This window comes from Candoia aspera, chromosome 1, assembly GCF_035149785.1.
Source record: "Candoia aspera isolate rCanAsp1 chromosome 1, rCanAsp1.hap2, whole genome shotgun sequence".
Classification (NCBI taxonomy): Eukaryota; Metazoa; Chordata; class Lepidosauria; order Squamata; family Boidae; genus Candoia; species Candoia aspera.
The window spans coordinates 48,888,172-48,900,222 of NC_086153.1; the positions used below are offsets into that span (position 1 = coordinate 48,888,172).

General features: G+C 37.5%; 1 protein-coding gene across 1 annotated transcript in view; it reads right to left on the bottom strand.

Moving 5' to 3' along the window:
* Positions 1-12,051, bottom strand: part of USH2A (usherin) — a 513,845-nt gene that overhangs the window by 123,747 nt on the left and 378,047 nt on the right. The window contains exon 48 of the mRNA XM_063288775.1: positions 2,811-2,979. Within this exon, the coding sequence (XP_063144845.1) occupies positions 2,811-2,979 (169 nt within the window). The remainder of the gene's footprint in view (positions 1-2,810; positions 2,980-12,051) is intronic.

A 12,051-nucleotide genomic window follows, 5' to 3' on the forward strand; every position in this document is an offset into this window, starting at 1 on the left:
TAACTCCTCTGTTCTTCTATTTATAAATCTCTTCTGGAAAATAGTAATAATTTTTAAAAATATTGCCATTGTATACACATTCAAGGCTGTGCGTATTCTAGTCTACATATGTCCTAGTTGTCTTTCAATTATTACCACTTTAAATATTTCCTTCAGTAGCTATGTTTAAATCTCTCCTACATTTAATAAGCAGCCTGGAGATTCAGTTGGAGAGCTTCAAAAAGGCTGTCAATCTTTGATGAGTATATGCAATCTCATGTGGAAAAAGCCATCTACCATGTTCTGACATAACTCATGGAAGAACATTGTTTGCATTCTCCACAATGCCCCAAGGAGAGAAATAACTGTGTTGAATGCTAATATTATTAACTTTATCACACTTCGGAAATTTATCCCAATCCATCCCTGCTTGAGGATTCATAGCTATATCTTCTGCTCTACATATACTGATAACATTACTACTCCTAGCCTGATTTGCAAGATGCAAATATGTGTCTTACATCATTCTAAACTGGCCAAATAACATCTTGAAAACACACATGCAAAGAGGCATGCATAAATCTTTATAAAATAAAGTCAATAATAAAAAAAAGGGCAAGAACAAACAGGAGGAGTGAAAGAGATATAATCTGTTGAGATACTTAGCCACTTTTCTGCATTTTTCTCAGAATCTAATTTTGAAGGCCTTCAAGTTACATCACTTGGAAATAATACAGATTTCTTTATATACTTTCATAAAAAGACCATTAGACATAAGACACAAAGAATTAGTAACCTTCTCATTAACCTCTCAAAATGGAATCCATTCCAAGCCAAGCTTGAAAATGTTTTCTCTCTTAATACGACCATGCAGTCTTCCTTGTTAATTGTTATCCTTATCAAAGAATGACCCACATTAACATTTCCCTTGAGGTGATCCGTGTGCGTGTGTGTGTGCACACATACAGAAAATTACCAATATTGTTTTTGTTTCCCTTACGTAATAGATAGAAAATGAGGGAGTAAGAAGAAAATTAAAAGTTTCTTTCTAGGAAACAAAAGAAACAAAAAGACAAACTTGTTGGCAAATACTATAAATATCCATTGCCTGTCATTGACAACTGCTTGCTGCATTTGCTGTTGTTGTTTTTAAAGACAATGTGGTTTGTGTCACTGTACTTTACCTGTCTTTGTAAACAGCACTAAGTTTGTTAACAGAAATCATTGGATAGGTCTAGACAATGATCATCTTCTTTAGAACATTGAGATTAATGAGACTAGCAAAAGACTCTCCTATAATTCCTTGGAACATCATTTTTTTTCTTTGGATGACATCATGGGAGACATTCTAATATTGTGATATATGAATGACTTCTGAAGGCATTGAATTTAGGATGTGCTGCATAGCTTGGCAGAAATTCAAAGTCCTTCTGAGCACAGAGAATGTGTGCCAAACCATGGGTAATGCAGTCAATTTAGCTCCTGACCTCACAATTGCCTGCAAAGACATGTATGCATTAAATATCCAGGAGAAAGCTTTCCTTGGGCCACCAGACTATAAACATATTGCCTATAACCAAATTGCAAAGAACATTTTAAAAGGTCCTCAAAGGCAACTTTATATTTGCATTGATAAATATCCCAGCATTTTAGGCAACATGGTATCTGTAAGGGCCAATAAGGTTGTGGACAGTTTCCTTGGCTCCATACTTCCCTGACTTTAATTAAAAAACAATTAACCGTTTAAAGGGCACTTTAATTTTGATGAATGTCATTGGACTCAAATAGGCTATCACAGGCATTCGAGGGAAATAAAAACAATAGCCAGTGTTTTCTTTGGAACTACTGTATGCTCATCTGTCTCTCCACACAGCCAAGATAAACTGTGATGGTAACAAGTATCCTGAGGACCTATAACAAAGGGTGAAGGGGTTTTGCACCAGTTTGCCTTCTGGCAAATGGGTGTTTTGTGACTGGCTATGTGCCTCCCAGCAGCCATTTTATGAATAGGCAAACCATTCCCCCATACAGCTATTTTTGATTGAATACTCAGAATGTACTCTTTAAAAACCAATTGTGCCCACTGGCCCTCAAAGATTGCTGACTACAGCAGTCATCTGAACATTCATACTTCATTTTTAATTAGAAATTTAATGTATTTGCAAGAATCAAAGCAGTTGGCAGTACTTAGCCAACCTTGACGGGCCTGAAAAACCTAAATAGTTCTGGATAGGGGATCACTAGGAAATCCAAGAGCTGTAGACTAGGCTGGAAAAAAGTATCTTGGAAGAAGGCAAGGGCAATCATCTCCATTTGATTGCTAAGAAAACAACATAAGTGTCCCTGGGTAATTACCAGACACCTTTATATATTTTTATATTTCTAGAAGTAGATAAACTGGACCAACTCGCTTTCTTTAGCATGGGACAACTCTGCATGTTCTTTGCTCTTTCACTAGTCCCATTCCACTAGCAGGTCAACTCTACACTCTAGGATAAGGCCACACATTGGTTAGTTAGCAAAGTACTTGGCTCAGTATGGATTCAAACTTAAGTCCAATGCTCTGCCTGCCCTCATACTCTCAGGTCTTCTCACATATTCAGTGGTATAAAAGTTATTTAGATAAGTCTAGATAAATAGTGGGAATTTTTTTGTTAATTAATTTAACCCTATAATAGTGGAACAGAATACTTTCTTAGCAGTTTTCCATTTCCCATTCTGTAAATGAATAGGAAGCCCATTAATTCATGCTTAAACTCAGATACAGTATATATTTCTTATTAATTAAAGAATGCTACTCTGCAACTTTTTATCTGTGAAATGCCTCTTACCGGTGAATACCCGTGTAGAATAGTTACCACAACACTGATACTCTGGTTCCACTGTATACATCTGACCTCCACAGCAAACAACTGATGTATTAAGAAGAAATGGAAGATACTTGTCCTCACAGCATTGGAAACTTGGAGTATTGTTGTACAGATTCCCATTGCAACATATCTAAATGTATTTAAAATAAAATATATATATTATGGGTTAAAGCATAAAGCATTTCTTGGTAAAACAATATCAATAACACATACATATACCCACAAATCCAATAAAACTGAATTCTCATTGTATAAAAGAAATATAGCTACTAGATCAACAAGGAAAATAATCAATTTATCAATAAAATGAACAGATAATTTATTTAGCTATAACATCAATTGAAATTTATCAAGATTTACAATAAACCTTGGCCACAACACTATTAATAAACTTAGGCTAAGTGGCATAATCTCACAAATAAGTCAACGATAAGTTTAAATCTGTGGCTAGATCTATTTTCCAAAGTTCAGAAGTGGATATGAATTTTCTTATAGTCACAAACAGCAGCAACCATACAAGCCCAAGATTTATGAAAGGAAGGAAGGGAGGGAGGGAGGGAGAGGGAGGGATAACTGACTGACTGATTGAAAGGCCAAGGAGGACCACCATGCATTCTTGTGACCACTGAATGTGACCACCAGGTGCATTATATGCAGGTAGAGACATGGAATGCTATTTGTAGGTTGGAAGATGTTATGATCTAAAAGACAGCTTGATCAAATATATATCTATATATCCTGAACATACAAATTTGGAGCACTTGAGACTGCTATGCCATTTTACTAAGAAAAATCTTATAATCTGTTTAACACATTGTTAAAAGAGTTGGCTCTTGAGCAGATTCTCTATAAATATGAAACTTCTCCCAGCAGAGTTTAAGTTTCTGATGCAGTGGTGAAATCATTATCCTGCTATTCTTTCACACTTCTTTGTACATCAAAAAGGAGACATCTATACCTCAACAAAAATATTTTCCCAGTATATTCACCCTTGTTGCTTCCTATGGTAACATAAATGGATTTTTTTCTTTGTGTGGCATTTATCACTATTTGGCCATGATTCTTCAAAGAAGATGATTTCAAATCTATAGTATAAAATAAAGCAATTTTAAAAGTAAATTTAAGAAGAAAATTATTCTTGAATAGGCCTTTAACTGAAAGCCTCCTTACAGATATTTTTGGAATTAACTGTATGCTGAAGCAATCAAATAATTATCTAAATGCTTGAACACGCAGGGAGACTAGCAAAGTGCTCAAATAACATATATAGAACATTGTGTTGAATCATCATAAAACACAACCTCATAACTTATGCTCATCTTGTTTTACAAGGGATAGTTATCATGCCTAATTGAAAAAGACATCTGGTACAATAGCATGGATAGATACTGAAAGGATAACTTGTAGATATTTACTGTTTACAAACTAAAATCACTCATGAACCGTCGTTTTTATTTTTGCACAGGGCAAACATCTTTCCTTCAAGAAAATTGGAAACTACTGAAAGCATACTAAACTAATGTAAAATCAAAACCTTGATAATTCCTCTCAAGGTTCTTCAAAATGGCCTGAATCGGGAAGGGACTATTCCCCCTCACTTGTTTCATGATCTTTTAGAGAAAGAGAGCACTTTAAAGTAGAAGTGGACAACATATGATCCTCCCGATGTTGAACTCCACAACTCACATCTGTTGTAATCAACAAAGACAATGATGAAGGATCTTGGGAGCTGCAATCCAAAGACATCTATAGACCTGTACGTACAGTGACTATACATCCTTTATTATAAAGGACAGACTTTTATTTTAGAAAGCTGTCCTTTAGATTTATGTATTTTTTATTTTCATGGTTTTGCTCTTGAATTTTCCTTGGTAAAGCAAAGTTATAAACATAAGCATTTTTTTTTATTCTTAGGAATCTTTTTCAGATTTGCTCCTTTTTCAGGCTTGTTCTTTATTTTTTTCCAAGAAAATAGGGTCACTGTATCTGTAAGTTTTTCCCTCTTGGTTAGGCAGCAGTCTTTTAAACTAACACCATCCCCCCAAAGTGAGAAGTTCAAAGCAGGTACAGGCTGATTTTTATTTTGAAAAGAAGATCACTGAGCTCCAGTTGCTGTAACCTCACAGCTTTCCACTTTTGGGGCATTAGGGGAAATATTGTTAACACCTTCTGTGCTACCACCTAATTATCATGGAGTCCAAAGACTCAGTACAAATTATGTTCTTAATTTCAAAGAAGGAAAAGAACATTGCCTTGCAATTCAGTCAAAACTGTTACCTCAGCCAAGCTCAGTTTAGCATTAATTTCTATTCTTGATTTCAAGCCATAATAAGATAAGGAGATGATACAGAAGCTCCTATGTCTGTGCTCAGATAACCAGGTATCAGCAATATCTTGGTGTCAAGAATGAGATATAGAAACAGTGTGAAGTGAGCTACGAATCATGTACAATAGAAAATCTATTTGGTCTGGTATTCAGAGTGTCAGAACTGGGAGGCAGAGTGGAAAATAAAATAAAATTTAAGAATAAAGGATGAACCAGAAGCCAAAAGTATGGAATGAGCCAGAGGTCAGGACCAAATAATAACTAAAGATGCAGAAGTACTTTACGGCTGAAGAAACCTTGTTCATATGATATATAATCTGGAATATTTACCATGTGAGTATTCTAGATACAGCCCCCCATTCATTCTTCTAATGATGTCAGTTTCCATGGACATCCAGACATTCACTGTAGCTGTTTGCAGAAGGAAACCTTTATATGAATAGCTATAAAGGTGCAAGGACATAGCATTATCAGGATTTTGGTTCCTAAGTGCAAAGTCTTGCTTCTGACAGTGTAAAGTCTTGCTTCCCTGTAGACAATTGTGCTGCAGGAATCCAAATTTATTTAAATGACACTGGTTTGTGGGGGTGGGGTGGGTGGGCAAAGAAGTTAGGGTTATACAGAACAGTTCTGTTATTGGGACAATCTGGGGATTATTCAGGGAATGCCTTGATGGGAATCTTGCTGCAGGTGGAAGGTATAAAGAGAGACACAGTTTCCAGAACTGGAATGCCAGTTACATCAACGATCAACTACCACCTAGCACCAAACCTGAGAAACATGAAGTATGCTTTTTAAGACAGGGGAAAAGCAGAATAAAGGACTAGATTTAAGCTATGGTGAGTATAAGAAGGAAATGCACTTTCATGTTGACAGAAGTAATTAACTGTTTCAAATGTTTTAATTCTAATATGCAATAAAGTTTCTTATCTAGACATCCTGACCCTGCATCAACTGACTGGATAACTTCTGCCAAGTTTGAGCTAGAGAGCTGGATGCTGCTTAAGGAAGGCTCAAATGAGACAGAAGGCTATCTTAAGCTGCTTTCTGCCAGAAAGTGGGCAGAGTGAGACGTTTACCTCATGAAGCAATTTGTTAATGTAGCGATCTGTTGGCTGGGGTTAATGGGAACTGTATTCCATCACATTGGGAGGACAAGTTTGAAAAGGCTGAGATAAATACACCAAAGTACAGCAACCAGTTGGAGTAACAATAACAATTATAGTGCTAAGAGGGTTTTTTTTTTAAAAAAAATACTAATAAACACCCCTGCATTTTGGTCAAAATGAAAGCTTCCAGGATCCTGTGGGAATACTGAGGGAAGCATAGTTCAACAAATAGTTCAATAAATGTATGTCAGTATTAGTCTAAACTGTATAGTACTGGCTTTGCATGTCTAGCAAATTCTTTGTGCAATTTCCTGTTCCTACTGAAACTTCAATACTTCCCCAAAAGATGGCCATGAAGACTGGGGACCCTCCAGAAGATATTTACAGAAGATTGCAGGAATAAGGGGACTTCTGTAAACAGAAACACTTTCCACAAGTGCAAAACCAAATTTGTATGCCACTAATTAGTTGTCTCTTCAGCAAAGGATCGTTACTTTGTCGTGGTGCTGGAGCTTGAGCACCTCAATGATGCCATGAGCTAAACCGTGAAGGGCCACCCAAGATGGGAAGGTCATGACAGAGAGGTCAGACTAAATGCGATCCCTGGGGAAGGTAATGGCAATCCACCCCAGTATTCTTGCTGTGAAAACTAAATGGATCAGTACAACCAGAGATATGTCGGTATACAATCAGAAGATGAGACCCCCAGGTCGGAAGATGGTCAAAATGCTACTGGGGAGGAAGAGAGGATGAGTTCAACTAGCCCCAGACGTCATGACATAGATAGGGTCCCGGAAGAACTCTGGACAGAAGTTCGCAACATTGTTCAGGAGGCAGCAACAAAATACATCCCAAAGAAAGAGAAAACCAGGAAGGCAAAATGGCTGTCTGCTGAGACACTAGAAGTAGCCCAAGAAAGAAGGAAAGCAAAAGGCAACAGTGATAGGGAGAGATATGCCCAATTAAATGCAAAATTCCAGAGGTTAGCCAGAAGAGATAAGGAATTATTTTTAAACAAGCAATGCACGGAAGTGGAAGAAGACAATAGAATAGGAAGGACAAGAGACCTCTTCCAGAAAATTAGAAACATCGGAGATAAATTCCTGGCAAAAATGGGTATGATCAAAAACAAAGATGGCAAGGACCTAACAGAAGAAGAAGAGATCAAGAAAAGGTGGCAAGAATATACAGAAGACCTGCATAGGAATATGAGCCATCAGCTCATACGTTTAATTAAAGTCTATGGTAGAATAAAATATTTATCTAAACGCTGACAGACTGAGAGTGCAGCGCTGTTAGGGGAAAGCCATTGCCTAGTTCATAGACAAGCTTGTTATGATTCAGTAGTGTTACTCCTCTAGGCACTAAAGCTATTCACGTGAGTAGTCCCACTGAGTTCTTCTGAGAACATGAGTGATACTGTGGTGTTCATTTTTCCTGCTGCAATTACTTTTAAACAGGTGAGAAGCTAAAACTCAGACTGAACAGAAGATACAGAAAATTACAGAAATTAACACAGGTTATGAATCCAAACTTTTAAAGTGGTCAGTCATTAAAAGAGGACAATTCATATATTTCATTGTTTTCTCTATCTTTGGGTACCAAAAATATGTTCAATAAATAAATGAAAAGGCGAAAAGGTATTACTTTAAAAATAATAGTTAGATGGAGCTAAAATATACCAATTTGATAATTTTGATAAATTATAATTCAGAACCATGTCTTAACATTTGGGAACTTCTCTACTCAGTAAGGCAAAGGTAAAGGTTTCCCTTGACATTAAGTCCAGCCGTGTCCGACTTTAGGGGGTGGTGCTCATCTCCGTTTCAAAGCTGAAGAGCCGGTGTTTGTCCGTAGACACTTCCGTGGTCATGTGGCCGGCATGACTACATGAAACGCCATTACCTGCCCGCCGAAGCGGTGCCTCTTAATCTACTCACATTTGCATGTTTTTGAACTGAGAGGTTGGCAGGACCTGGGACTAGCAACAGGAGCTCACCCCATCATGAGGATTTGAACCGCCGACCTTCCGATCGGCAAGCTCAGCAGCTTAACCCGCAGTGCCACCATGTCCCTTTCTCTGCTCAGTACAATGGTAATAATTTCCCACTTTCATTCTAAAATAGAGATGTCTTCCAGCGGGGAGGGAGGGCAAGAGGGAAAATGATGAAAGCACCATTGCATTGCCATGATGCAAGCTTTGTCCTTTTGTATGTGAATCTCATCCAAAGAGCTGGTTGGTTTAGAAGTGTCCACTGAAATTATTTCACCAGGTTGGTGAAAACGTCTCCTTCCTTGTGTTGGTTGGCAGAAACGATCCAGTATATTTCCAGTTTTCTGCATACAGAAGGGATTCTTCATACTCAGAAAACATATGCTGGATCCAAACCACAGCTTTTGAATACTTTTGAATGCAGACTGCATTTACAGCCTTTCAATTAGCCTGAACCTGTTTTGCAACTCAAATGGTTAAGTTAGACACGAAACACACCTCTCCAGTGTCATTTGGGAATAGTTTTGTCAGGCCTTCTATGACACAGATAAATTGCAGAGGAACAAATAAGCCTTTCAAACTACAGAACTGATTTTTGTCTTAGCCACTGCTAGTAACAGAAAGAAGAAGCAACAGGGAAACATGAGTTTGCAGTATAAAGGCAATCATAGGTCTTGAGAACCCCAGGCATTAGGATTATTCTCATGGCATATATATGGGCTGCAAAATCCAGATGTCCACTAGATGGCAGCAAAGAGATACAGAAAACCCCAACACTTTATTGTCATCTAGTGGTCATCTGGATTTTTTTTACAGCCCAGCTATGCCTATCACCATCTTACATCATATATATTTGTATGCCATGGCTGCCTATATTTTCTGGCTACAAAGAATGTAGTCCACACAGCCAACTATTTTTCTGTTGGCCAACTGATCAGTCAGCTAGTGTAAAACATCTGGCTGACTTTTTGTTATTTCATACTTTCTGCCAGCCATCTTACTTACAATCACTGGTTTCTCATTTAGGAATTAGTATTAGAAGGGAAAGTAAAACAGAGTTCTTTAGCCAGTTAGTATTACTCTTAGATTTGTGCATATATTTTAATGATGCTTGTTTTGCATAGTTTGCATTTTTGTATTGAGAGATGCTTTGATCTTCTGGATGGAAATGCGGGATGATTATTACTATTATGAGAAGGAAGAAGAGAAACACTAGTATAGCAGCAGCAGTAATAGCATTGCTATTCAGTGGTGAGAAATTAGAGTTCAGAAAGGGACCAAGGCTTCAATTTACACTGTTCTTTGAACAATTATCTTAAATGTCAAAGTGCTTTAAATTTTCAAATCCTTCTGAGCTATCTCCTTCCCAGTAAAACCTCTTGTCATCAACTCAATGATTTTTTCTGAGGCAAGATTCCATCAATATTATTTGCCCATTATGTATCTCTTAAATAGCTTCCAATTTACTTACACTGAGCACACCCTTGAAACTACTTATCTAGCCAGCCTCCCATTTATATGTTTGAACTGTTATGTAGCTCCCCAACATCCTTTGCAACAGGCTGTAAATTACAAAATAGCGTTTTTGGCAGCATTTTAGGACAGCCACTATTTGCATTGGTATGAAGCCCAGAGGATATGCATTATCAACCCATAAAACAAAATGTATTTAAGAACTATCAGGATTATGTCATATTCCCCCCAAAAGCCAACTACTGAAATTGGTAATGATCATCATTATCTCATCCTTTTATATTTAAGTGTAAACCAGCCAAGGTTCTTATTAGGCCAGTATTATCTCATCATCTTTTATTTAGGGATGGCAACTTAGGATGGTGTAATCAGACATATATATCAGCTTTCCTAGGCCATCCAATTAAAAATACTGGTTTTCCTAATTATTTTCTATGTTCTCATCAGCATCAGTATATTTTCTATAATTTGATTTCAGAATAAGACCAGAATAATATTGTACAAAAGAGAAAAAGGTCTCCTGTAGATCAGGTCTATAAATGAAAAAGTTTGCCTTGATTCTGCAAAACCTTTTGTAGCATCTGATTCCAATCAGAACAAGTTGCCCATTAGTTAAAATAGGTGGTAGTAGTCTGTATATGAATAAGATAATTAGAATCAAATTACTTCTGTCCTACAATCTGGCTTTCAGTTCCTCTAAAGCAGACTTTCTCAACCTCAGCAATTTTAAGATGTATAGACTACAACTCCCAGAATTCCCCCAGCAGCACACTGGCTGGGGAATTCTAGGAGTTGAAGTCCACACATCATAAAATTGCTGAGGTTGAGAAATACTGCTCTAAAGCTTTCTTCTATTTTTATACCTTATTCTCAGGGTACAGTCCTCCAAAGCCTGATTTAACCAGGAGCATGAGGTTTATAAAAGTGATCAAGGAAGATTTTTTTCTGTTGATAGTGTTTTTGAACTTTTGTTTTTAATATGAGAGGTGGCAGCGGATTCTACTAGGCAGAATCGCTGGATACAAATCATTGTATTATCATCTCCATCTGTTTGAAGCTTCCTGAGCTGTTTGAGTTTACTAATGTAAGGGGGAAAAACAGGATGGGAGGAGTTCCACCCTGATTGCCTCCTTTGGGATTTATACCTTGGCCATCTCATAATTAAATCAGCACAGAATACTACCCTCTACCCCAAGAATTTCACCAACAGTCTTTTCATCTTGGAAAGACATCTTGAAAGAAAATCCTCTTTCATCAAACTGAATGAGAAACAGTAGGAAAAAATATGGAGAATTGATATGAACCATGAAGGTGTGTGTCTGGGTTTGTGTCAGAAAGAACAGAAAATCTAAGAAAACAAGGCAAAAACAATGAATCAAAATAGTTTAGAGCAATAGTGCTGTACATGAATTCAGGCCAAGCCAGAGATAATCACTTACACATGTCTTGCCAGATTTGGAAATGTGCCTTTCAAGAGCATTTAATGTTCACAACAAATAAAAGTGATCAAGAGTCTCACAAAATCACTGGTTTCCCCTCACCCTTTCCCCCCACCATTCAGTTTAATGATTTGTTATTTTAAATGGTGAACTTCATGTAATTTGAGCAATTTGAGATCAAAGCTGTGTAAGGGTGAAAAGGCATTTATGGTATTATGAGAAACTATTATGTAGTTTGGTAAAAATGAAAGTTTAGATAGACTCTTTTTACTTCTACACTTCCCCATGCTATACACCTGTTCTTTCAGAGGAAGCGCTAAATAATAATGATAATGATAATAATGATAATGATAATAAATAATTCCCTTAAATGCTGTCATCTGATGGGACCATGAAGGCATACTTTCTCCATAGCCTCCCCAGCCCTTAGGAATAGCCTCCCACCTGACATTTGAGGGTCCCCTACTCTCTTAGTCTTCCAGAAGGCAGTGAAAACCTGGCTATTCCCCCAAGGCTAGGATGGGGGTTTAATAAGGAGGTTAATAGTTTGATTGGTCTGGCACCTGATGGGAAGGTCATTTTGTTTAATTCTTGTTTTTATAGGTTGTTGTGAGCTACCTAGAATCACTATATGTGTGGTGGATTTCAGCGGTGCTGCTGCTTCTCAGGAAGGAGGGGGCACATTCCAAGGAGGTGGAGGAGATAAGTGGAGGCACAGTCCGGGAGGCATTGGTGGGAAAACAAAGAGGTTCAGGATAGCCCCACCCTAGAGCCTTCCCAGGTTATTTCCCCTTAGGTTAGGTAGGGCAGCTTTAGTCTGGCAAGATTCTGCCTATACAGTGTGAGCAAATAAAGAACTGGA